Here is a 26,353-nt window from a genome sequence, read left to right as displayed (position 1 = left end):
TCTCAGACTCACTGAGATCCACCTGCCTCTGCCTCCTGAGTGCTGGGATTAAAGGTATGTGCCATCATTGCTCAGCTGCTTGAAAATTTCTTGATATAATTCTTTTTAGCTACAGAGTAATATTCCATTGTATAAATGTACTACATTTTCTTTATCTAGAAAAATGAATTTTAATATAGCAAATTGTACTGAAGAATTGTCAGACAATATTCACAGCCTCCATATATTTTCTAAATACTTAAGTTGATTTACAAATCTACAGTTAATTAAAAAAAATCTTTAAGGGGGCTGGAGAGATGGCTCAGAGGATAAGAGCACTGATTGCTCTTCCCAAAGGTCCTGAGTTCAATTCCCAGCAATCACATGGTGGCTCACAACCATCTAAACATGAAATCTGGTTTCCTCTTCTGGCGTGCAGGTGTACATGCTAACACACACTGCATAAGTAATAAATAAATAAATATTAAAAAAAAATCTTTAAGCCAGGCATGGTGGTTCATGCTCTTAATCCCAGCAAAGGCAGGCAGAGGCAGTGGTAGGCAGTTGTGAGTTTGAGGCCAGCCTGGTCTACAAAGCCAATCTAGGACAGCCAGGGCTACACAGAGAAACCCTCTCTCGAGAAAAAAAGAAAAAAAATCTTTAGCCAAGCATGGTGACATACAGTTTTAATCCCAGTACTGGGGAGATCTTTGAGATCCTAGCAGGCAGATCTCTGAGTTCGAGGCTAGTTTGGTCTTCCAGGACAGCCAGGGCTACACAGAGAAATCCTGTCTCGCAAAACAATAAATGAGCCCAGTACACTATTTTTTGAACATTTTTGTTTTCTTGATAGAAAATTATCATCATCATCATCATCATCATTATTATTAGACAGGGTTTCCCTGTGTAGCCCTGGCTGTCCTGGAACTTGCTCTGTTGATCAGGCTCAAACTTAGAGATCCACCTGCCTCTGCCTCCTGAGTGCTAGGATTAAAGGCATTTGCCACCACTGCCTGGCCAACAGAAAATTATCTTTAATGGGCAAAACACAACCTGAAAATTTTACATAGTCATATAGTGGCTATATCCACTATTATATATGATATATGTGTGTGTATGTACATATATATTCACATTAAAGGCAGTGCTCTATTCTTTGATGGCTCTCAAAACGGCAAAGTGATTAAAGGTTCACACCTCGGGGCTGGAGAGATGGCTCAGAGTTAGGAGCATGGCTGCTCTTCCAGAGGACCTGGGTTTGATTCTTGACAACCACACAGCAGCTTGCAGCCCTCTGTAACTCTAGTTCAGGACATCTAACCGTCTGTTGGTGTCATCCATGCTCGATACATGTGTGCTAGACAGACATGCATGCAGGCAAACCACTCATTCACATAAGCAAATAAGATAATGATGAATGTATGTGACGGAAAGCTCTCTGCACTCTGCAACCCACATTGAGGTAGAAATTTGACTGTCTGACCATAATATAAGCTCCATACTTTTATGCTTCTCGGGCATCTCTGAGGTCTGATAAATCACAAATTATCATTCCCACAATGGCCATGTTGCTGTGGGGGCAGTAGTCATCTGTCCCAGTGCTTTGGCTCTTCATGGCACCAGGACAGGAGACACTCACCAGAAAGATGTCTTTTTAATCCCAGCACTCAGGAGGCAGAGGCAAGCACAACTCTGTGAGTTCAAGGCCAGCCAGGGCTATTTAGTGAGCCACTGTCTCAAAAACAAACAAACAGAAAGATTAACGCGGTTATGTTAAAGAAGAATTTGCTGGAGAACTACAGCAATGGTTCTCAAGCTGTGGGTTGTGACCCCCTGGGCCATCACATAGATCTTTACATTACAATTCATGACAGTAGAAAATTACGGTTGTGAAGTAGCAGTGAAATAATTTTATGATGGGGGTCACCACAACATGAGCTATAGCAAAGGGCCACAGCTTTAAAAAGGTTGAGAACCACTGTACTGCAGGATAATACCAGTGCTTGGAAAAAATCTGGGACAAAAGCCTGTAAAAGACAACTCTCAGCAAACTAGACCGGGAACTTTTTCAGTTCCTCATTTTGATAAAGAATGTACTGCACAGGGCTACAGAGATGTCTCAGCAGTTAAGAGCAATGGCTGCTCTTGTAAAGGACTTAGGTTCAATTCTAAGCACATATGGAGCAGCCTGGGTCCTCCAGAAGAGCAGCCAGTGCTCTTAACCACTGAGCCATCTCTCTAGCCCCCAGGTGTTTTGTTTTGTTTTTATGTTATTTGTTTGGGGGATTTGTTGTTTTTGTTTTGTTGAGACAGGATTTGTCTATAGCCCTGGCTTTCCTGGAACTTGCTCTGAAGTCAAGGCTGGCCTCCAACTTAGAGATCTGTCTGTCTCTGCCTCCCAAGTGCTGGGATTAGAGGCATGGACCACCACTGCCCAGCAAGTTATAATTTAAATGTCAACAATCTAATCCTAAAGTTTATACAGTTTATACTGGGCTGGTGAGAGGGCTCAGCAGATGAGGGTGCTTGTGGCAAAGTTTGAGGGCCTGAGCCATCTCACCAGCCCCCGTGGTGGGAGGAGAAAAGTGACTCCCGGAAGTTGTCCTCTGCCATCCACGGGCTTTAGAGTCACCTTGTAGACACACCTCTGGATGTTAGGGTAGCTCCAAAGAGGACTGAGGGGACACATCCTGAGGGCCCAGCAGCTTCCTACCTCGGGCCGCCTGTCTACTTTCACTTCCCCCTCAGCATCTAGTCTACTGCGGCCACTCAGACTCCAGCCCCTTAGGCCTTTCCCAGTGGGACTCAGGGCTGGTAGGTCTCTAGGACCGTGGAAAGAGATGCCCAGCTTCACCGGATGATCAAGTCCTCTGCTTCTTCAGCATAGGGAAGCCAGGGTTAGATTGCCTGGACTGTCTGTTCAGCTCATTCCGAGCCAGTGAGAGAGGCCCATTTCTCTCTCTCTCTCTCACATTTAAAATTTTGTTTTAAAGTGTGTGTGTGTATTGTGCCCACACACTCGTACACAGAGGCCTGAGGAGGCCAGAGGTGTTGGATTCTTTGGAGCTGACATTACAGGCAGTGTGAGCTGCCCAACAGGTGCTGGGAACTGGACTCATGTCCTCTGAAAGCGCAGTACACTCTCTCAGCTGCTGAGCCATCTCCCTAACCCAAGAGACAGTGTCTCAAAACACCAGGTGAATGGATACAAAGGAATGACCCCAGACTGACATCTGGATCACCTACACCCACGCAAAATCTAACATAATTCCCCAATAAAAGCAAGAAAATGCCGACAAAACAAAATCCATAACTTAATAGCATAGCTTTTCTGGGGGGGGATTGTGTGTGTATATATGAGTGTGTGTGTGTGTGTGTGTGTACACACAGGCTAATAGCATAGCTTTCACAAGACATAATGTTTCAAATGGTGACACCTTCATCAATTATTGAGCTTGCAGAACTCACACCAGAGGTTCAGAAAACAGAAAAGGTTGTTCATAACACCAGCAATGTCTGAGACTTTTCTGGAAGTGCAAGCTAAGACAATTAGAAAACAAAGTTCAGAATGTAGTGAAAGGCAGAACTAGGCTTTGAAAGTGAGAAGAGTAGTTCTGGAGAACCCAAGAACACAAGGTGAGAGTCATCAACAGCATCGAAAGAATTTGGCAGGTACCCAGGGAAGACGTATATCAACAACCAGCAGCTTTTCTCTAGAGGAGGATCTAAAAATTACAGCTAAGAGGGCTGATCTAGCCCGCCGGCTGCTAATACAGGTGCCACTTACGGAAGCACAGCCATGCACACTCCTTTATCTATTTTCTCTGGCTGGGTTTTTGCTTGTTTGTTTGTGTTTTCTTTTGTAAACCAGGCAGCTGGCATTCATCTCAGAGAGCCGCCTGCCTCTACCTCTCAAGGCAGTCTGCGCCACTACTGCCTGGTCTGTTTGTTCCTTTAAGTTTTTCATTTGTTTTTTAGTTTATTTTTTTTTTTTAATTTGGTTGGTTGGCTTTTTGTTGTTGTTGTTTTGTTTTGTTTTGTTTTGTTTTTTTTGAAGTAGGGTTTCTCTGTGTAGCCTTGGCTGTCCTGTACTGGCTTTGTAGACCAGGCTGGATCTCACAGAGCTCCGCCTGCCTCTGCCCCCTGAGCGCTGAAATTAAAGGTGTGCACCACCGCACTCAGTGTTAAGTGTTTTATTTTTACTTTGTTGTGTTGGGTTTCTGGTTTTGGTTTTGTTTTGCTTTGTTTTGTTTTGCTGAAACATGGTCTTACCATGCAGGCCCAGCTGCCCTGGAACTCTATGTAGACCAGGCTGGCTTCAAACTCAGGGAGATCCGCCTGCCTCTGCTTCCTGAGTGCTAGGATTACAGGGGTGTGCCACTACACAGGCCTTTATTTTTATTTTTAGTTATGTATATATTTGTGTCTCTCTGAATGGTATGTGCACATGGGTATGGATATGAAAGTTTCAGATCCCTAGGAGCGACAGACGGTTGTGAACAGACCAGTGTAGATGCTGGAAACCCAGTGCAGGTAGTCTGGAAGAACAGATTCCTAACCACTGAGCCATCTCACCAGCCCCATAGGCAGTTGTTTTTATAATGGAACTGCAAGGCTGAGTAGTTGTTGTAGAAACTATAGTTCATTAAAACGAAAAGATTTACTCTCACACAGAGAAGTGTGCCAATCCTTGGCACAGCTAAGGATAAACTGGAAAATACAATAGGAAAATCAATTATAATAGAAACAAATATAAACTATTTAGAAATAAATATATATCATTATATGTAATATTGAACTTATGAGGAAAAACTCACCACTATATAATATAAATAGACACAAAAGGCCAAGTGGATAAATGAAATTTCTTACTCTTTTGGGTCTTTTGTTTTGTTTGTTTTTCAAGACAGGGTTTCACTGTGTGGCCTTGGCTGTCCTGGTACTCACTCTGTAGACAAGGCTGTCCTTGAACTCACAGAGATCCAACTGTCTCTGCCCCACAAGTTCTGGGATTAAAGTGCACCACCACTGTCCAGCTTTAGATTTTGTTATTAATATTGGCAACTTTTATATATATAGCTAATTTGCACTCAGAACGCAGAGGCAGGTAGGTCTTTGTGAGTTTGAGGCCAGCATGGTCTACAGAGTGAGTTCCAAGATATCCAAGACTACAGAGAAACCCTGTCTATAAAAACAAAACAAAACAAAAAATATATATAATTTATTCTAATTTTCTGCCCATTGGTGTTTTGTCTACATGTCTGTCTGTGTGAGGGTGTCAGAAGGCTCTGGAACTGGAATTTCAGACATGGGTGCTGGGAATTGAGCCATCTCTTCAGCCACCCCTCACCTTCAACTCTTGGTTCTCCTGCCTCTACCTCACTTAGTGCTTGTATCACAGACTTACACCACCACACACAAGACTTTCTCTAAATTAACCAGCCACTGTCTACCAGGAACACTTCTGTGGTTAGCCAAACTAGGTGTATTACTGTTGCATATCTATACTATGGTATATGTTAGTAAGAGTGTGTTTGAGGGCTGGAGAGATGGCTCAGAGGCTAAGGGCACTGGCTGCGCTTCCAGAGGTCCCAAGTTCAATTCCCAGCACCCACATGGTGGCTCCTAACCACCTATAATGATATCTGGTGCCCTCTTTTAATATGCAGACAGAACAGTGGATACATAATAAATAAATCTTTTTTAAAAAGAGTGTGTTTGAAAGGATTTTGAGGCGGCTGGAGAGCTGGCTCAGCTGTTAAGAGCGTTTGCTGCTCTTGCAGAGGACCTAAGTTCAAGTGCCAGCACTCACAATCACTGTAACTCCAGCTCTAAGTAATCCTACTCTTTTTCTGGTCTCTAAAGCACCCACATACACATAGACAAAATAAACCTTAAAAGGACTCATGGTGTTTGTATTTGTTCAGTGATCTAGGGGAGGATTTAAAGAAGCAGGGCTTATCTCTGAGATGGAAGCCTGTCTTTCTTTCTTTCTTTCTTTCTTTCTTTCTTTCTTTCTTTCTTTCTTTCTTTCTTTCTTTCAGTGGTGCTGGGACTAAAGGCACGCACCACTATTTCTGGCTATTTTAGCTTTTTATGTATAAACATTGAGCTTGCATGTAAGTGCATCGCACTACCTACCTGTTGTCTGAGGAGGCCAAAAAAGGGCCCCAGTCACCTGGAACTAGAGTTACAGATGGCTGTAAGCTATGTGGGTGCTGGCATCAAGCTCAGGGCCTCTGCAAGAGCAGCAAGTGTTCTTAACCTCTGAGCTTTCTCAGTAGGCCGTATGATAGGACATCACAGTGAATCTTACCTGGACAGGGGACTCAACTGAGAGACCACCATTAGTCAGCAATCACTGACACTAGGAAGAAAAGCTTGCTTGATTTTGTAATTGAGACAGTGCTCATATTTTGCCATATTTTGCGAGTGTTCAGGCATGACTGTGGAATGGTTCTGTTTGTGTTTTGCCCTCTCAAAACCAGAAAGTGGCTTTATCCAATGTTGGTATTTGGTGAATATATGTTGAACTGAATAGAAGTGCCATTTGAAAAAAAATTACAAATATAATAAAACAAATTCCTTACTATTTGAAGAAGAGCCAAGAAAATTAAAATTACTATAAAACAACAAAAACATTATTCTTTTTAAAAATTAGTATCTGTTTAGACTATTTTAAATGAGGATATTATAGACTGTTTGGCTGTCTGTAAATGGCTTTTCTCTTTTTACATCTATAAATTAATAATGCAATTTGACCAATATTTATAGTTTCATATTTGTTTTGTGGAAGAACTTGATGGCATATAGAGATGTTGGGTGTCTGAACCAATAAACATTAGAGAAGAGTTGAAAAACAAAGCATTTTAAAAAACAAAGAAGAGAAAATGTTGAAACTCTCACTACAGGGGGCTGACAAGAGAGCTCACAGGTAAAGGGGTTGGTGCTACTCTTGATGGTCATCTGTTTGGGAACCCAGAACCTACCCAGTGGAAGGAAAAAACAAACAGCTCAGGAGCTGGTCTCCATGGTGTTCTACGACACACAATTCCCCCTAGAGAAGTGTTTTAAAAATTCAAAAGAAAGTCAGGCATGGCGGTGCCCACCTTTAAACCCAGCACTTGGGAGGCTAAGGCAGGTGGATCTCATTGAGCTCAAGCCCATCCTGGTCTACAGAATGAGTTCCAGGACATCCAGGGCTACACAGAGAAACCCTGTTTCCAAAAACAACAACAAATCAAAAGAAAATGTGATAAAGAGAAAGGGTTCTCCCTCCCTGCCCCAGACAGGGTTTCTCTGTGTAGCTTTGGCTGAACTGGACTCCCTTTGCAGACTAGGCTGGCCTCAAACTCACAGAGATCCACCTGCCTCTGCCTCCCTTATGCTGGGATTACAAGGGATGTGCATAAACAGTTTTCTTGACAGCAAGAGTTACTATACATATACAAAGCTCTGCAAGACAAGTCACATAGGAAAAAAAAAGGCATTTGAGAAATGGATTGATGTCCATTATTTTTAAAACAAATGCCCTGGGCTGGATTTAAAAGTTACCCAGTGCAAGGGTATCTTGGCAATCAGGAACCACAAGGAAGGACAGCTGTCTCTAAAAAGGAAGCGAACTCACCGAGGAAGGGGCAATGGAGGGCTTTTATAGGGCTTTTGGAGCGTGTGCAGTGAGCTAGTGGAAAAATATAACTCACCTGGAAGCAGTGCTTGACCACCAACTTTGAAACATTGTTTGGCAGCTAACGTTGAGTCATGGGGGTGGGGATTTCCGAGTCCTGGGGTTCAGAGTTGGGCCAGGGGCAGGATGTTCTTTCCTTGGCCTTGGCCTTGGGCTTAGAATCAAGTCAGGGACAAACTGTTCTTTCCTTTTCCCTACATTCCTTTCTTTTGTGTTTTCCATTGATAACTTAAATCAGGGACTGGGAAAGAGGGAGACATTATCATTAAACTATTTCCTGTATGGGGGAGAGGCACCCAAGTCCACAGGGCAAGCTTGAGCTTCACCGTCAGGGCTTCTGTGTCAGGAGTAAAGGCCTACAGCTCTGTAGCCGCTGATAATCCTGTAATAACAACTGACTAAAGGTCCGGTTATAAATCTTTTGAATTTGTTGAAGAAATCTAGGCAAGTAGTTTATAAAACAGGGTGTGATTAGGATTAGGAAGAGGAGGAGTAAGGGAGTGAAGAAAGTCAGTATTGCTTCTTCTTCTTCAGGAAAACACCAAATGGTGGATGCCGCCAGTACAGTGGGAGGGCCCAGAGGACCCGGAGGACCCGGAGGACCTGGGAGTCCCAGGATTAGGAGGCCCTGGCAGCGGCAGCAGCTTCCGGCTTCCGTGGAGGATTCCACTGACTTAGGAGCCACTGTTGTGCCAAGGCTGTGGGTGTGGCTGAGGCCTCGGGGCTCATGGAGGTAAAGCCGAAGATAAGGAGTGGATCCCTGTCACCACGCTGGGCCACCTGGTTAAGGACGTCAAAATAAAGCCCTTGGAGGAGAGCTACCCATTCTCCCTGTCCATTAAGGAATCTGAGATTATCGACTTTTTCCTGGGCGCATCCCTAAAGGATGAGGTTCTAAAGATCATGCCAGCGCAGAAGCAGACACGGGCTGGCCAGAGGAGCAGGTTCAAGGCTTTTGTCGATATTGGGGACTACAATGGTCGCGTTGGTCTTGGTGTTAAGTGTTCCAAGGAGGTAGCCACTGCCATCCGAGGAGCCATCATCTTGGCCAAGCTTTCCATCATCCCTGTGCAGAGAGGCTATTGGGGCAACAAGATTGGTAAACCCCACACCATTCCATGCAAGGGGACAGGCCACCGTGGCTCTGTTTTGGTGAGTCTCATCCCAGAGGCACTGGCATCATCTCTGTCCCTGTGCCCAAGAAGCTACTAATGATGGCCGGTATTGATGAAAGCTACACAGCAGCTGCACTGCCACCCTGGGCAGCTTTGCCAAGGCCACCTTTGATGCCATCTCCAAGACCTACAGCTACCTGAGCCCCGACCTCTGGGAAGAGACTGTGCTCACCAAGTCTCCTTATCAGGAATTCACTGATCATCTTGTGAAAACCCACACCAGAGTCTCTGTTCAGAGGACCCAGGCTCCAGCTGTGGCTACCACATAAGGGTTTTTTTTTTGTTTGTTTGTTTTTTTAAAGATTTATTTATTATTTATACAACATTCTGCCTGAACACCAGATCTTACTATAGATGGTTCTGAGCCACCATGTGGTTGACTGGGAATTGAACTCAGGACCTTCGGAAGAACAGCAAGTGTTCTTAACCTCTGAGCCATCTCTCCAGCCCCACACATAAGGGTTTTTATACAAGAAAAATAAAGTGAATTAAATCTGAAAAAAAAAAAAAAAGTCAGTATCCTGTCCCACGTTGGTGTTGCTGATCCGTTGGCCAGAGCCGTGGAGCTGTTTATGTTTTCGGAGACCCAGAGCTGTCAGAGCTTGCCTTTTACTGTACTCAGTTGGTTGACATAGAAGCAACATTCCTCCCTGAGGAAGAGACAAATGCCACCCTCCTCCGAGGTTAATAAATCTAATCCTCGCTGGTTTTAGAGCATCACAGTGGCCGGGAAATGTATTTGGTCCCGGAGGGAGAGGATGGTCTGAGCCACTTGTTGGAGGTCCTGGATGAACCGAGAGGAAAACTGACAGTAAATAGTTAGGGAAGGAGTCAGTGTCACTGTTTCCAGTGGTGACGCCAGCAGTTGTACCTAGGTAGGTGAGAAGGGGTAAGGCCTGAGCCACCAGTTTGCCATGCTGTACCACTGTAAACTGTGATGGGAATGGGCAAGGGATCTTCTCCGGGCACCACCCCAAATTTTGGGAAAAGGAACACCAGGGCCCTACCACCTGGTGGGTAGCAGTGGGAAATCTGAGCGTCACAGAGGATGGAGGTGTTGTGAGGCTTCGGGCATGAGGCTGGTGCTAGTGCTCAGGGTCAGGATATTATTACAGCGTGACAATTCCAGTGTGCCCAGAAAGTGTGTCTCCAAGTTAAAGCAGTCTGCGATACCAAAGAGAAAACTGTGGCAGAGATAAGGGGTGGTAGTGATAGTTGGTTCAGGGCATTAATGAGTGGCAAGGTTAGAGAGTCTGACAGCCCACTGGGTGAGGCTACAAACGGCCGTCATGAGTCTGACCCAGGAGCAACACACAACCGACATTCTCCAAAGCAGCCAGGCAGAGTGTTGTTATAGAAAGTATTATAACATTTATATATCACATTATGCTAGATTAGAGTTATATACTATATAATTATATCATATATTTTAATATTTATGTATTATATAGAAGCTGATATGTGGGGGTTAAGGTCTGAAACAAAAAATGGAAGTGACCATGAGGACAGAGAGGTGGGATCAGGAAGACCTTAGGGAGGAGGGAGGAGCCTGTAATGCTTGTTGGATCACAGCTTCTATTTCTCTCTATACCTGGGTGTCGGGAGAGCGGGGTGCACATTCTTCGTGGTTTGATTGTGCCTGCCGGGTGTCTGCTGAGCTGGTTTGCCAGTGACCCCCTCCTCCCAGCTGGTGTCCCATGGGTCTTGAATGTAGAGGTAGAAGGATCCCTCCTGCGGTACTTAAGGATGAGAAGGGGAATTAGGATGGATCAGATTTGGTCCGTGGAATTCTGGGGGCAGGACCAGTATGGGCAACCTCAGTAAGTTTCTGAACACTTCTTACAGTAACCTTTCTGCGGTCATAGGGAAAACAGGCATGGGGTAAACCCCAGTGAAGGAGGGACAGAGAAGGACGGGAGTTATAGGAAACTGGATCGGCCTTTGACGGTGAACTAACGAGGAATTTCCTGGACCCTATTAGCATGGACTGTTGGTTAGAGGTGGGGCCTCTCAGATGCTAAACATCCATATGTAAGAGCTAACCTGGACAGGTGTAGATAGGAAGAAATAAAGGAGAGAAAGTTTAGAAACGAGAATTTTTTTTGCACCATTGGTTTGTGCAGTGGCACACTAGCTAGGTATCGTGGCCCACACCTGTATTCCCAGAACTCGGGGAGGAAGAGGCAGGCAGATCTCTGTAAGTTCAAGGCCAGCCTGGTGTACAAAGCAAGTTCAGTACAGCAAGTTCAGTACAGCCAGGAATACACAGAGAAATCCTGTCTCAAAAAAACAAAAAGAAAATTGAGCATGCCAGCTTTGGCATGGGTCTGTACTGAGGTCAAGCTGTTTGCAGTGACAGAGCAAGGCTCTAATAAAATCTAAGTCCACGGAGGAAGAGAGAAAAGGTTGTGAAATGAGCTCTGCCAAAGGGAGTTTTATAGGCTCCAAGTGGGAGCTGAGACAAGAAAGAAGCCCAGGAGGGCACAGAGGAGCTGTGAAACTTCCAGGAAGGACAAGGTCACAGAGGCCCAGAAGGAAGCTGCAGAGCTTAGCAGGCAGCTCTGAGGAGGAGGAGGCAAGGAAACAGAGAGGGTTCTAATACAGGAAGAGGAGTGAGTGGGCTCAGCAGGCATGGGAAGTAGTAGGCACCCCAGAGGCATAGGAAGTTCCAGGAGCCAGAGAGAGGACACTTATCCAATGGGCAAGGAGAGGTGGATGGTTAGATCAGGTGGAAGAAAGAAGCAGCTGGAGAAGTGAACTCTAGAATTTGGAGTGGTGTGTGCAGGAGCCAGCAGAATCTGTTGCTCCCGACATGACTTAGGGGAGTCCAATCAGCAGCTTGAATCTGATCAGCAGCTTGTTGGAGCAGCTGAGTCCCTTTGACAGTTGAAAGGCGCAGGTAAGAGCTATTAGTTTGGTCTATTGATTAATGGTTCCGGCTGGAAGAGCCCACTGAAAAGGTTCAGCAATGGGTGTAAGGAGGCACTCCTGTGAGGGGCCAAGGGCCGCCTCATATAGGGCCATCAAGAAGGGAGAAAGAAGGGGGTCCAAGAACATAAGCAGCCTAGGAAGGGTACAATTTCGTCCTTGGTGATGGGGACCGTGAGCGACTAGACTAGGCATTTTCTATCTGGGGTAATGAACTGAGGGGAAGATTGTGGGAGCTTGGAGTGAGACCCTATGTCCCTCTCCAGACAGGAAGTTTAGTAGAGTAGAGGTGTCAGCTTGGCTAATTTGTAGGAACAGACTTCAGAGAAGATCATTTATTGTATAACGTTGGATTTAGGAAGAGACAATGAGAGTAAAGCAGAGTCCAAAGCCTGGTCAGAGAGATGTTGATCCCTGAACCCCTGGGGTATAGTGGTCCAGGTGAGTTGGGTAGAAAGGTAGGTGTCTGGGTCAGTCAAGTAAAGGAAAAAATATTTTGTGACTGGGAGTCCAGAGGAATAGAAAAGAAGACATCCTTGAGGCTAGGGCACAAAAATAAGAGGCCCCGAGGGGATGGGGGTGCAGGGTTGGGTACTACGGAGAGGAGAGGAACCAGGCAGGAGGTTGCCACCAGGTTTTTGCTTTGTTGGGTTTTTTTTTGGGGTGTGTGTGTGTGTGTGTATTTTTTTAGACAGGGTTTCTCTGTGTAGCTTTGGCTAACCTGGACTCACTTTGAAGATCAGGCTGGCCTCGAACTTAGAGTGTTCTGCCTGCCTCTGCTTCCCCCGAGTGCTGGGATTAAAGGCGTGTGCCACCACACCCGGCTCCATTGTGCTTTTAAGCTGTGAGCATAGGGGTGCTCACAGCCAGCATTGCCTTTGGTGGCACCTTAGGCATGGCCAGGGTGGTTGGTGAGGGTTTGGGCAGACCCAATAACCCTCCCGACCGCATTTGAACCCAGAGGTTCCCGAGTTTTAAGAGGCTAGGGGGCCTGGGCAGTCGCTATGTTTGGCTGAAGCGCCTTAGCCAGCATTCTTGTTTTCAGGCTTTTTCATGTCCCATGGTACACCTTGAAGGCCACCCCTAAGATTTCTGACTGTGCGCTGGAGAGATGGCTCAGTGGTTAAGAGCACTTTCTGTTCTTCCGGAGTTCCTAAGTTCAGATTCCCAGAAAACACATGGTGGTTCACAACCATCTGTAATGGGACCTGATGCCCTCTTCTGGCCTGCAGGTGTACTTGAAGATAGAGCACTCATTTCTATATACATATATAATCATATTATATATGATTAAATATATATTATACACATATATTATATACATGTATATATGTACATGTGTGTATATATACATACATACATGGATGCTCAGTTCTTTGCTGCTTTTCTCCTGAACATGTGTAATATACATGTATACATTTATATATACATGCACTCATTTATATATACATATATATGTTATTGATTATATATGATACATATACATGTATATATTATATATGGGTATATATGATACATATTATATACAATTAAATATATGTCTATATAAGTTATGTATACATATATCTAATCTTCAAAAAAATTAAAAGATTTCTGCCTGTGGAATCAGGGGTCCCTTCTCAAGGTGTTTAAGTTTGGCCCTAATGTCAGGGAAACTCTGGGAGAAGTAAGTTATAAGGAGTTGTTTCCCAGCTGGGGTTCTGGGATCCAGACTGGTATATTGTAAGAGGACCTTTGTAAGACGACATAGGAACTGAGATGGGTTTTTGTGTTCGTCCTGGATGACCTCTTGGATTTTTTCATAATTTACTGCATTAAGGGTAGCCTTATGAAGACTGGCCAGGAGGCAAGTTATAAACTGATTCCTAGTTAGAATGCTGCCCTCCCTCCCCCAGATTGAGCTCCATTTGCATCCTGGTTGGGGATCACATCAACTAGGCTAGCGAGCGGGGCTAGTTTGGTAGATTTCCTCTGCAGGTCCCAAGCCTGTTTCCAGACTCACCACACCTCAGGGAGAAGGTTGTTGGTGAAACTCACATAAACATAATGTTGTAAGACTGGAATTCTTTAATAAAGGTAGAGGAATTAGCAGTCTAGGACCCCAATCTTTTTCCATCTGAGAGCCTCCTGCTCAGTTCTTTGCTGCTTTTCTCCTGAGCAGAGGCAACCACTCTCCTCCTGTGTCTTTCCCAGTACACCTCTTGTGTGTGGCTCCTTGTGGAGAACTGCCAGGGTACCTTTCCCTCAGAGCTCATTGACATTGGTCTTTCAGGCAAGTCAGGGTGCTGTGCTCTTTCCTGGGCCCTTTCCCCTACAGGGTTGTGGTTCCAGAGCACATGCTTAGTATAGCCAGTGCCCCGAGCCCAGTCCTCATTACCATCAAAATTAATTTACTGGACAGCCTATATAAATAGGTTTCTTCCAATAATCCGTTTAGTGTTTGTTTTTGTTTTTGTTTTTTTAAACAAACCGTAAGAACCATAAAAATGTTATGGCCAGGCATGGTGGCGAATGCTAAACCTCAGCACCAGGGAAGTGGGGGCAGAAGGCTAAAGAGATTGTAAACAATTAAAGATGAAGAAATAGAAGGAGGAGGAGGACGAGAAAGAGGAGGGGGGAGGAAGAAAAGAAGATGGGCAAGAGGAGGAGGAAGAAGAATCACAGGAAGAAAAGAGGAGGAGCGAGGAAGGAAGAACGGGGGAAGGAAGAAAGGGAAAGGAGAAGTGGGGGAGAAGAGGAAGAAGACAAAAAAAAAAAACAAAAAAACGGAAGAACAAGAACCACCGTAGGAAGGCGTGTCCTTGCGGAGGGGAGCCAAAGAAAGGACTACGATTCCCATAAGGCTCTGCGCCCAGCGTGCTGGTTCTCCCGACTTGCCCCGCGCACCACACCCGCCAGCTTTTGCATGAACCTAAGAGCGTCTGAGATGGAGAACCCTGAGGAAGCTGCGGACGGGAAACACCGCGTGCATCTGCACCCGGGCTCGCTACGCGACGCCGCGCCGGCTGCTCTGCACCTCCTGCCCTGCGAGGTTCTGGTGAGCCGGCCCGCCCCGGTGGAACGCTTCTTCACGCCCGCCGTGCGCCGCGGTGCGGACGGTGAGTCCCGGCAGGCCCCGCGCAGAGCCCAGGACGCGAGCGTCGTGGTCCGCGAGGGAAGCCGCCGACACTCTCCGGGGGCTAGGCGGGCCTGATGGCTTTTCGTGTCCCTTCCGCAGGGCTGCGGGTGTCGTTTCGCGGTCGTGGCCTGCGGGGTGAGGAGGTAGCTGTGCCGCCGGGCTTTGCGGGATTCGTGATGGTGACAGAGGCGATGGGACAGGGACCGATAGGGAAACCGAACTTCCCAGGGGACGCGGAGAACACAGCGGACGAGACACCGGAGTCGCTGGAGCGGGACTTCGTGAGCAGAGGGAGAAGGTAGGCGCGGGGTGAGGGCAGTATTTGCCCTCCCGATTCTGAACCCGGCCTTCCTTTCCCAGGACCGCTTCATCGGAGCCACCGGGAGCTTCAGCCACTTCACCCTGTGGGGTCTGGAAACGGTCCCTGGCCCAGACGCCAAAGTGCACAGGGCCCTAGGTTGGCCCAGCCTCGCTGCAGCGGTAAGTGTACATACACATGGGTCCTTTCCCCCTCAGGCGTGGTCGGCCCTCCCACCTGCTTTAAATCGTGTCCCTAGTGATTTAGGGGGATTAGGGCAAGTGAGCGCCCTGGGGGCCATGGCTCTGGAGGACCAGACTAAGGAGCGGTGGGAGGCTTTCTTAGAAGGGTTAGAACTCTGAGCAGCTGGGTCCCCACCCAACTGCTTCGTATTAGAATTCACACTAAGTAGAAGTGACCCCTGTTGAAGATTCACGCACAGGTGCCTGAGGACTGAGGGCCAGAGCATGAAAATGAAAACCACAGCTCCCTTCACACCAGTAAGCCAGCAGCATGTTCACTCTGGAGCTACTGTTTCTATCCCAATAAATGAATTTCACACCACCTGGGAGTCTGCGGGCACCTTAGTGCCCCGAAGCTGGCATTGCATGGCACGCACAGCAAGAACTTCTGATAGCTGTGTCTATACAAACAGTTTATTGCTGGGGGCGAGAGGGGCCAGAACTTTGCAACCAGCGCCCACCCCACCTTCCAGCTCCTCCTTTACAAAAGAAATTTTTACAATCACCAGTCCTCTGTGCAGAATGCTCCCCACCCGTCTTAAGTGTACACAGCTGCCTGGATCCCTCTGGTCCCTGTGTTCAGAGCAGACCTGGGCCAATAAGCCAGCTATCCTTGGAGTTGGCCTAGCCCTGAGCTTGTCTTGGTACTGGCCACTGCTTGGGGCCTCCTAGGCCTCTCCTCCTTTGGGAGAACGGTCCTCAGCCCTGTCTCCCTTTGCATGCCTCTTCGAAGCCCAAATGGGGTAAGACAGCATGTCAGCGCCAGTTCTGCCAGCTCTCTTGGTGCTGCAATGGGTAGTGCCTGGTCACCACTTTCCTCTCTTGCTCCAGTCTTTGGGAGTGAAGTGCAGACACTTGGAGTCAATTCGAAGGAGCCGCTTGAGCATAGCCCGCTCATGCCCATCCACGATGTCTTCCGAAAGTGTGAGGATATACTGGCCCTGGGCAAGACAGAAACCCAGCTTGTGGTCAGCTCAGAGGGCCTGCAACCTGTAGCCCTCACCTATCCCCTCAGCATGCCTCCTAACCTTGTAGTAATTGATGAGATTGAGATACTGCAGTGTAGAGATGACATCTTCTTTCTTGATACTGGTGATTTCACTGATCTCACTGTGGGACGGCAAAAGTTAGTCCCCTGAGGCTACTCATCTGTCCCCAGGACCATACAAGCCATACCATGCACCCCAAGGTGGGCATGTGAGCTCACTTGATGGTGATCTGTGGCCTCTCCCCGCTCTCCGACTTCAGCCCCATCAGGATCTCCAAGATGGTTTGAGACCAGTAACTTCGGTAGGATAGGAGGCCAAGATCTGACAAGGGTTTCTCGGGAGTCCCTGTCTTCCCTTCTACTTTAGAGAGTTCATAACCTAAAGCAGTGGAGCACAAGAGGCTGAGTAAGCATCACAAGTGTGCACAGCAGACCGCAGCACGAGGCCGTCTGGCTGCCTCACCCACGCTTGGTAACGGACTAGTGGCTTCCCTGCCTGCTGAGTATGGGAGCACGCTATGACTGGGTACTTGCCAGCCAGTGGAAGCTGCTGAGATGGGAGGCTAGATTTTCACTGCCCTCCCAGCCTGTGTCTGGGAGGAGGCTGGTGGGGAGTCCGTTGCAGTCTGAGAACACTGGAACCTTTTCGGTGTCATCAAGTTCCCTAGCTGTGACCCTGGGAGTGTCAGCTGCTCTTAATACCAGGATGTGCTGGGTGGTTAATGATGAACCAGGAAAGCACAGAGGTGCCTCCTCAGAGCCAAGTAACTAACCTTTAGTGGTCCTTTCCCTCTTACTTGTGCTGACTACCAGACAGCTAACATTCATGGTGAGACACTTAGGCTGTGCAGAACTGACAGCTCTTTATTCTTTTGTTAGGGCCCTGGGGAAGTGTGTCCCTGTTAGTTTGGAAAACCTTTCCTTACCCTCAGCTATCCTGACCTCATAATGGTCCCTGACACTTTCTACTCCTGGCTACATCTCTGCTGGCTAGTCTCACCCTCTTTGCTCAAGCACCCTTGGACAAGAGGGACCACAAAGGCTGGTGTCTGGGAAGAGAGCTGCTGGATTCACAGGGTATGCTGTCCCGTGAATCCCTGACTGTTCAATGACTGCCTCCATACCCATTTATCTAATGGTGCTTCTGTGTCCTACTGGGCACAAGAAGGTACATCTTAGTGGCCTGTCCCTTGAGTGTCCTTTCAGCTATTACCAGGATGTTTCCAGAGAATGTGATTCTCAACTTGGAACCATTTAATCAATAAAATATTCCAAACAGATCGTGACTTTGGTGTTTTCACCAGCAAAAAAGCTAAAGCAGCTTCCTTGACTCTTGGGTCAGAGAATGGTTAATGAATGGGCTAGCATTAGGAAACAATGTGATTTCAGAGTTCAGAGCCTGCTGGGGCTCAGTGGTGCACATAGCACTTTGGGAGGCAGATTTTTTAGTTTGAAGCCAGCCTGGTCTACAAAGTGAGCCCAGGACAGCCAAGATTACACAGGGAAACCCTGTCTCGGTGGCGGGGTAGGGGATGAGAGAGTGTAGGGAAACATGACAATGGACATGGACAGTCAATTCTCTCGAGGGGCTACAGTCCTTTTGGGCTTTAAAAGACTAGTAAAGGAGCAGCATACAAGTCTATTTTTAGTGGGTTAAATAGCCTTTTGAACACTACTGTCTGCAAGGTTCAGGGAAGTGACATAACCATTGGTCCTTACACAAGAACTTGTTAGGGGATACTTAGAGATGAACGCGAGCTAATTGAGCTACCCAGACCTCCAGACAAGAACACAGAAAGGATCCCAATTTGGGAAAAGTTGGGTGGCCCTTAGTCCTTTACCAAAGACAAGTGGATGCTGGGAACCTACTCAAGGATATTAGGCAGTCATTTGAAGAAAGGACCTTGGTAGTTTCCTCTTTATTTCTGGTGGCGGTCCTGGTGACTGGTGTGTCTGCACATGAAGTACGGTGTACATGAGAGTACACTCCTAACAGTTTGAGCTGTTGGCCTCCTAGACTCCTGGTTAGCACATACTCACTGAACTCGATAAGCAGCTTGCCGTAGCCCCGGCGCTGATACGGAGGCAGGGTCAAGATGCAGGCCACGTTGTAATCTTCTGTGGATTCCTTTTCCTAGAAGGAAAGTAGGTAGGTTTTAAGGAAGGCCGGGCTCAGGGCAGAGCTGAGGGACAGCCTGGGTGAGTCCTGACCTTGGAGAAGTAGCCCACAATGTGGAAGCCCTTGCAGTCATACTCCGTCATCACGTAGAAGAGGAAGGGGTCTGTGTCATAGTACAATGTCTTGTGGTCGAGGAAACACTTGGCCAGAAGACACAGGTTTTGTGAGTAACTCTGTAAGGGAAAAGGCCTGTCAGTCAATACTCTGGGGTACTGTGTTAAAGAGTTAGGTTTTATTATGGCATATGTGACTGCAGGCGTGTATGTACACGTTTAAGGCAGGGACCTGCTGGGAGCCCATTCTCCTTCCACTGTGGGATCTACAGAGTGAACTCAGATGGTCAGGACTTCCACCCACTGAGCCATCTCAAGGGCTCCAGTAGACAGTTGCAACTTCCCTTCCAGGACCTGACCCTCTCTGCCAGTCAGGCCATGACCACTGCCTAGATAGGTGTCCAGATGCCTGCCCCCGGGAAGCCAAACAGCTTCCATTACCCCACAAAGTCTTGCCTTCTGTTCCACCTAATACTCAGGAACATTTCCAAGCCAGGCATAGGAGTGCATGCCTGTATCTTAGCACCTGGGAGGCAGAGGCACTTTGAGTCAGTCAGGTGGGGATACACAGTGAGTGTTTTTTTGTTTTAATTTCTGCACGGAGTCTGGAGCCAGCCTTAGGCTAATGTTCTACCCATGTGGCTGTCCTTAGAGTCTGGGTGTCAAAACCGAAATGCTCTAGTCACAGTGATGCTTCCTGGGAACTGGTCTGCTATTCTCCAGTGGAGGTTTAAGAAACTGCCAGCTTCAGGGGTTCTCCCTGGAAAACTCTGCACTGGCTGCTTTACCGCAGTGATTTCTAGAGGAATTTCATATCACTTTCCAACTACCTGCTGGTCATTTACTCAAACACCACACGTAACACAGAGCAGTATGGAACTCTTGTGTCTTCCTCTTGAGAGGCTCCTCTTCAAGGCAAGCTCCCCCAGCAGCCCAGGTGTCTGCCTCTCTCCCTCTATCTTGGAGGACCTAGAGACATGTATTTCAAGGAGCTCCATACTTGTCACCTACAGAAACCCGCTCCTCCCCACTGACCTCGTTTCTGTCACCTGACCTTCTTGCCTCATCGCCTCTTTTACTTTTCACACGTACCAGCTGTCCTGGTATGTCAGTGCCCGCAACTGCCTTTAATATGTTTTCTCCTTCATGTCCAGGCTCACAGGTCAACCTGCACACTTAAAACAGGGTCTGATTGCATAGCTCTAGCTGTCCTGGAGCTCCCTACAGACCCGCAGAGATCTGCCTGCCTCTGCTTCCTGAGTGCAGGAAATAAAGGATATGCCACCATACCCAACCAAAGACTCTGCTTTTGTTTTTGAGAAAGCGTCTATGTAGTTCAGTGCGGCCTTGAACTTCAACTCCTGGCTTCAACCTCCTGGATATTGTGATTACAGATGTACCACCATAATGGGCTTAAAGCTGTTCTTTAAACTGCCTCTAATTTTATATTTATTACCTTTGCCACCTTATGTTTCTGTTGTTGCTTGTGGTTACCTGAAACACGGTCTTTCTTACTGAATAGCCTAGGTTAGCTTAGAAGTCACTATAGCCCAGGCTAACCTTGAACTCAGGAGCTTTCTGAGTGCTAGGATTATAGGCAGACACTACCTCCAAGCTCTGATGACCGCTTCTTTTGAAAAGAGCCAACCGACTCTTGTTTCCTGACACTTCTCATACTGGGATCTAAATAGCTGTAGTGTGTCTGCCTCTGCCATGACCTCTGAGGAAACAGAATTTGTCTAAATCCTAGTATTCCCTGCATTCCTTGAGCCCCTGCTCTTCACCAGGAATTCAATAAAGACAGGCTGAGAGTGGTCAAATGTTCTGATCAGGAAAAAGTGTTCACAGAACTTATTCCAGGCCCCACTGCCCTAGCCACTGACCTTGTTTTTTCGTCCATCAATCTCAAAAAAGGAGATGGTGCCCTTGCGGTAAATTTCATTGCCTGGAGGGTGCCGAAGGTCACATTTGGTCTAAGGACAAAAGGAGGATCAGGTAGGGACTGGTGAGGGTATACTGGGTAGGCAGCCTCCCAAGACCCCTCATACCAAGTGGCGCTGCAGACACTTGAGGCTACGGCCATATTTGAGGCAAAACTCGCACAGGTAGAGGACAGGCAGCGTGGTCAGCTCTTGTGGGTACGGAGAGAAGTACCACGGCTTGAGGCGGTGCCGGCCAAGCTCAATACACTCGATGTTCTTCATCCGGGTGACAATGTCGTCGTGACTCCGGTCAGACACCAAGCTGCCAGTCATGCGTGGCGCTGATGGTATTCCATCGGAGCTGTCCTGAGAGTCCTGCCCAAGGCAAATGGAAATACTAGGTAATAGCACAGTTAAGCAGAACACGGCTCACGACACTGCCCCAGGTTTCTTCCTTCAAGCCTAACAACAACTAAGGGGAAAGCATCATAATCTCCACTTTCCAAAGTAAAGCCAAACTGAGAAACTGGTAATGTGGTCAAAATAACAGCCAGTGGTTTATCTGCCTCCCTCTTAATCCCATCATGAGCCTTATTGCCTAACATCTTGTTTGCTTTTAAATAAGTCACTGAATGAACTCTCCTTGCCCAAGAACAAGCTTCCCAGCTTCCTTCTTCCTCTGCTTGATACTCACCTCATCAGTGCCCAAGCAATTAGATTTCCGCTTCCGTCCTGGCTGTGCTGCCACTGCCCTACGGGCTGATCCATTCTGTGGATGAGACAAGAGAAAGGCAACGTGAACGTGGAATCAGCCTGAAGGAGGTTGTTAAACAGCAAGAAGAAGAGAGGACAATACTGGAGGGGATTGTCAAGATGGCTTAGGAGTTAAGAACCCAGGCTGTTCATAAGAGGACATGGCTTCCTTCCCCAGCACCCATATGGTGGCTCTCAACCAGTTTCAGTGGCTCCAGTGCCCCCTCTTCTGGCCATGGGCACCAGGCACGCAAGTGGAGCACATACATAATGCACACAAAACACTCATACACCTAAAATAAAAACAAATCTTAAACAGACTTGAAGACTCACCTGGGGGAAGACCGAGGCTGGGGCTGTCTCGCTGGGCACTGGAGTTGCTGGGGAAACCACCTCCACCTTCCGTTTCTGCAGAGAGAAACCAAGAAAGGTGGGTCAGAAGGTAGAGAAGGTGGGACCTGAGAAGAAAGCAAGGTCCCTGGAATTGCTGAGGGTACCGTTGAGCGGTGGTTGGGTTGCAGGCAGGAGCTGGAGGAGAGCGGCTGGTCAGGCTCGCCACCGGGAATGGCCTCCCGCTCCTTGGGCAGGTTGAAGCGGAGTGTGATCTGGACCGGGATTGGCAAGGTCTTCCCGCTGGCCTGAGCGGAGGCCGGCTGTAGAGATAGGTCCAGGGTCTTCCTCTGGGGTGGGGATGGTGGTGGGGTGGCGAAGGGGAGGATGGGCCCCTTGGCATGGAGTGATCAAATCCCACTCTCTGCCTTCTCTAAAGCAGGCAATAGTGGACTCTGCAAGCTACACCTGCAATTCGGTCCCATCCTTTGCAAGCTGAGCTCATGGCAGGAGAATGCTGCCTCCTACCCATTCAGGAACCCCTGAGGCCAAGAGATGCAAGAAGGAAGAGGCAGGAGAGAAAGGTGAAATGGGGGACCTACTCACCACCTCTCTTTCGGGAGAGCCGGGGCGGGACCCAGGAAGTCCGTTCTTGGTAGGGGTCTTGGCCTCTTTCTTGGGAAATTGGATCTTCTTTAAGTCCAGCCGCTCCTGAGTCACCCATTCATCCAGACGTTTGTTGACTACAGCAATGAAAATGGCTCAGAAGGGGATGCCAGAGGCCACCCTCAACCCTATCCAGCAACCCCCACCTTCGTCCAGGCCCAGGACTCACAATCAATGTAATGGACATAGAAAAGCTTCCGGCCACTGATGTCCTTCACGCTCAGGATCTCAGCCAGGGCTATGGAACAACACAGACAGGGGGTCTTAGTCAAGGCAGGTCATGAGACTCCACCCTTCGACCTGAATCTACCTCTAGGCAGGATCCTTATGCCTCAGCACCTAGAAGGGCTGGCTCAAGACCCCTTCAGTCACCAAGTGATACCTCTCTCCAAGCCCCGCCTGGCTCATCTCCGTAGGTCTGAAAGCCACGCCCCTCCCTCCGAGTGTCTGCGACCGCCCCAGGAGTGCCGAGGCCCCTCCCCCTCCCGTGTGATCGTTGACTCCCTCCCGCCCCTCGCCCTCTGGTTCCTTAGACCCGCCCCCCGACGTCACTCACGCCACTCATCTTCGTTGTCCTGGTTGCGCCGCAGCACGGGCAGGCGGCAGCCCTCGATTATCTCCCCCTGGGGAGACAGCGCGGCGCCAGGGTCGGCTACTGGGGGGCCTCGGGCTCTACCCACCTCCCCTGGCTCCCTCCGCCCCGCCCCGGGCACCGGACTCACCACCTCCGCCATCTTCCCTCCCTCCACTGCCACTTCCGGCCCCTCTGGGAGACGTCACTTCCGGAACTGAGTGCACTCTAGGCCCAAGGCCCTGGAAGCTGTTTGAGAGGAAAACACTTGAGAGTCGGTGCTAGCCGGTTAGCAGGAAGAAGCAGGTCCGTTGAGGGAATGGAAGAACGGGGTGTTGTAAGCCGAGGCTAAGTTCTCGATGGACTCCCCACAACTCGCACAGCGATTGGAGGAACGCCGAGTCTGTCACGTGACGCCCACCGGGCGCGACGCCGGTCACGCAGATCAAGCTTTTAGGCTCTCACCTGCGGCCGAGTTCGGGCACGCCTAGTAGTGGTAGCAGGAGGCGTGGCCTGAGTAAGTTGCTAGGTGGTAGGGTTTTCCACCCTGGGGAGTCAGTAGCTGAAGGGATTAAAGAAACCCAGCCAGGTGTTCGCACATGATTGCACAGGTGTGGGACTTAGCAAGATTTTTAGTCTTGTGTATTGGATTTCTCTGTTTAAAATAGTGTAATATATGTGCTCCTATAAATGGAAGGCTCACGATCCCAGTAGTTAACTCAGCCAATGAGGATGGCTGTCCCGGCTGGTCTTCATCATACATCAGAATTCCAACGAACTAGGCTCTAATGACAGTGAAGAAATGGACTTGCTGGGGAGAGTAAGAACAAGTGGGCAAAGAGTATAAAGCAGCCTGTCGGACCCCAGCACTTGGGAGGCAGAGGCATGCAAATCTCTAGTTTTGGCATTTAGTTAATTCCAGATGTAGGCAGTTGTCAATCAAGCGTAGCCATCACAGATATTAGTAGAGTGATCAAGGAAATGGAAACCTCTAAAGAGTTAAAAAACAAAAACCCTACCCCCTTTGGCCTTTGTTCTAAGTGTTACCGGTGTAAACGGTTCCAGCTCCATCTGGCCACCTTTGGAAGAGTTTATGTGCAGAAGCAAAGGAGGGGCACTGATTGATGTCACAGGAGCATTAGTGATAACACTCGGGTTTGATACATGTGCAGACTGCTGTGTTCAGCATAAAAGGTACTAGAAAACCAATAGGTCTTCTGTTGTGGTCTTAACTCTACCCTGATTGGCCTGGAGCTCGCTAAGTGGATGACAACAGACATGGGGCCACACCATTTTTTCTCTCATGGATACTGAGCGGCGCCATCTTTCAGAGCATCCAGTCCTTCCCCTGAGGAGCTGAAACATCGTCACTGGTGTCACTCCAGGCTCACATAGATGAGACCCAGTTTTGCTTTTCTGCTTTGGCTCCATTAGTCTATCTATTTATCTATTCATTTATTTAGTGTATATGACTGTTTGACCTACATATACGCCCGCATCGTGTGTGTGCAGTACCTGTGAAGGCCATCAGAGGGCAGTGGACCACCTAGAAACGGAGTTACAGACACTTGTGAGCCACCGTGTGAGTGCTGTAAATTTAACCCACGTCATTTGGAGGAGCGGCACTTGCTTTTAACCACTCAGTCATTCTCCAGCCCTTATTCGTTTACTCACTTACCTACTTATTATTTACACATTAGACAGTCTCACTGAGTAGCTCTGGCTTGGAACTCACCGTGTAAATCAGGCTGGCTTTGAACTTGGAGCTCTTCCCGTGCCCCCCCCCCCCCACCCGTGGCTGACAGTTTAAAGTCATGCACTTAATACCTCCTCTCACGGATCTATAACCTATCCTTTGCCATACTGCACTGATTCAATTATGGTGTCCTTGTCCTTGTTTTTTGTCTGTTTGCTTGTTTGTTTTCTGGTCCCAAAAACCAAAGCTATTGTAAAAAAAAAAAAAAAAACAAACGAAAGCCAAACAAACGCAAGCCAGGCATAATGGCTCACGGCTTTGGTAGCAGCGCAGTGGGATTGCTGAGTCTGAGGCCGGCCTGCTCTATAGAGTGAGTTCCAGGACAGCTAGGGCTATGGAGCTGCTGAGGCTCCTTCCAGAACTTCCGTCCTCTGGTCACTTTTTTTTTTAAGATTTATTTATTTATTATGTATACAGTGTTCCATCTGCACATAGGCCAGCACGCCAGAAGAGGGCATCATTATCGATAGTTGTGAGCCACCATGTGGTTGCTGGGAATAGAACTCAGGACCTTTGGAAGAACAGCCAGTGCTCTTATCCTCTGAGCCATCTCTCCAGCCCCTCTGGTCACATTTTAACAATTGCAATTGAAGATAGCTTTTGCCTTCCCTTTCTTATTCCTTTGTTCTTAAACCCCAGGCTGTCCTCAAACAGGTCTTCCTGCCTCAGCCTCTCAAAAGCTCTAATTATAGGAGCATATCTGGTATCTCCAGTATCAGGCTGTCTTACTTAGCGTTTCTATTGCTGTGATGAACACCTTGACCAAACGTACCATGGGGGGGAAAGGTTTATTTCACCTTCCAGCCTGCCATCATCTAAGGAATCAGCACAGGGATGATACCTACGTCTTGCTCCCTGTAGGTAGCTTGTTCAGCCTGCTTCCTTATCTATCCCAGGAACATTTGCTTGGGGATAGCACCAGCCACGGTGCCCCGGGGCCTCCCACGTCCATCACTAACTGAGAAAACGCAATCCAGACTTGCTTACAGACAAATCTTATGAAGGCATTTTCTCAGTTCAGAGCACCTCTTCTCAAAATGACTGTAGCTAGTGTCAAGTTGGCATAATCCTCGTCAGGACAGATGGCACTGGGTCGTGTCGTCCCCTCCCCCATTAAGCTGTGCGTCTGGCATGTCACTTACTAGCCAGTGTGTTACCTGACCTATACTGGTGTGATATTGATGGTACTATAAAGGCTGACTGTAATTGTTAGGTGCAGTGATAACATTTGAAGAGTGTTTAGCTCAACATTGGCACATAGCCCATCCCAATAAACACTGGCTATTGTTACTGTGTGGAAGATGGGCCCAGGGGCTGGTTCTCAGGGCCTGGGAACTGAGGTGGATCACATACAAAGTAAACCTACCAGTTAGCAGGCACAGAGATGCTTGGCAGTGCTTTCTTTAAGTATCCAAAGTGAATTCTTCTAGGGTGAAGTAATTTAGAGTTGGACAGTTCTCTACTAGTATTGAGGGATAGTCCAAGACCCAGGAATGTTGTTATAAAGAAAGAAGCTAGGCAGTGGTGGTGCACACCATTAATCCCAGCACTGGGGAAGCAGAAGCAGATGGATCTCTGTGGGTTCAAGGCCAGCCTAATCTACAAAACGAGTCTAGGAGAGCTAGGGCTACACAGAGAAACACTGCCTCAGGAAAAAAAAAAAGAAGAAGAAGAAGAAGAAGAAGAAGAAGAAGAAGAAGAAGAAGAA

At 47.9% G+C, this 26,353-nt stretch overlaps 2 protein-coding genes and 1 pseudogene across 6 annotated transcripts; 2 read left to right on the top strand and 1 right to left on the bottom strand.

Moving 5' to 3' along the window:
* Positions 1-8,211: 8,211 nt before the first annotated feature.
* Positions 8,212-9,329, top strand: LOC129679351 (40S ribosomal protein S2-like; annotated as a pseudogene).
* A 5,174-nt stretch (positions 9,330-14,503) lies between these two features.
* Positions 14,504-17,695, top strand: Rnaseh2c (ribonuclease H2 subunit C). Of its 2 annotated transcripts, none has more exons than XM_055610546.1 (4): positions 14,504-14,867; positions 14,987-15,168; positions 15,248-15,367; positions 17,348-17,695. In XM_055610546.1, exons 1-4 carry the CDS (start codon positions 14,675-14,677, stop codon positions 17,354-17,356), a joined length of 504 nt encoding a protein of 167 aa, XP_055466521.1. In that variant the 5' UTR covers positions 14,504-14,674; the 3' UTR covers positions 17,357-17,695. The 2 variants fall into 2 exon arrangements, with proteins under 2 accessions (XP_055466521.1, XP_055466520.1); XM_055610545.1 differs by lacking the exon at positions 17,348-17,695 and adding an exon at positions 15,616-15,841 and having other exon boundaries at positions 14,506-14,867.
* Positions 15,824-23,249, bottom strand: Kat5 (lysine acetyltransferase 5). Of its 4 annotated transcripts, XM_055610542.1 has the most exons (14): positions 23,041-23,249; positions 22,875-22,941; positions 22,488-22,556; positions 22,259-22,395; positions 21,820-21,975; positions 21,656-21,730; positions 21,264-21,338; positions 20,696-20,944; positions 20,531-20,620; positions 18,627-18,767; positions 18,456-18,549; positions 16,635-16,794; positions 16,456-16,537; positions 15,824-16,368 (listed from the first exon to the last, which is right to left on the bottom strand). In XM_055610542.1, exons 1-14 carry the CDS (start codon positions 23,050-23,052, stop codon positions 16,234-16,236), a joined length of 1,542 nt encoding a protein of 513 aa, XP_055466517.1. In that variant the 5' UTR covers positions 23,053-23,249; the 3' UTR covers positions 15,824-16,233. The 4 variants fall into 4 exon arrangements, with proteins under 4 accessions (XP_055466517.1, XP_055466519.1, XP_055466516.1 ...); XM_055610544.1 differs by lacking the exon at positions 21,820-21,975 and having other exon boundaries at positions 23,041-23,246; XM_055610541.1 differs by having other exon boundaries at positions 22,875-23,067.
* Between the last annotated feature and the right edge of the window lie 3,104 nt (positions 23,250-26,353).

The sequence above is a fragment of the Psammomys obesus genome, unplaced genomic scaffold, assembly GCF_907164565.1.
Source record: "Psammomys obesus unplaced genomic scaffold, mPsaObe1.curated_primary_1811, whole genome shotgun sequence".
Lineage (NCBI taxonomy): Eukaryota > Metazoa > Chordata > Mammalia > Rodentia > Muridae > Psammomys > Psammomys obesus.
Note: the sequence above shows the minus strand (reverse complement) of the source record. Positions and strands in the feature narration are given on the sequence as shown.

Excerpts from the sequence above, each read along its gene's own strand:
- Rnaseh2c (XM_055610545.1), top strand. The coding sequence starts at position 14,675 with ATGAACCTAAGAGCGTCTGAGATGGAGAACCCTGAGGAAGCTGCGGAC. Across the intron at positions 15,169-15,247 it reads AGTCGCTGGAGCGGGACTTC|GACCGCTTCATCGGAGCCAC; the intron begins GTGAGCAGAGGG and ends TTCCTTTCCCAG. Across the intron at positions 15,368-15,615 it reads GGCCCAGCCTCGCTGCAGCG|ATTCACGCACAGGTGCCTGA; the intron begins GTAAGTGTACAT and ends CCCCTGTTGAAG.
- Kat5 (XM_055610541.1), bottom strand. The coding sequence starts at position 23,052 with ATGGCGGAGGTGGTGAGTCCGGTGCCCGGGGCGGGGCGGAGGGAGCCA. Across the intron at positions 22,396-22,487 it reads CTATGTCCATTACATTGATT|TCAACAAACGTCTGGATGAA; the intron begins GTGAGTCCTGGG and ends TCATTGCTGTAG. Across the intron at positions 18,550-18,626 it reads TTGTGGGCTACTTCTCCAAG|GAAAAGGAATCCACAGAAGA; the intron begins GTCAGGACTCAC and ends CTTTCCTTCTAG.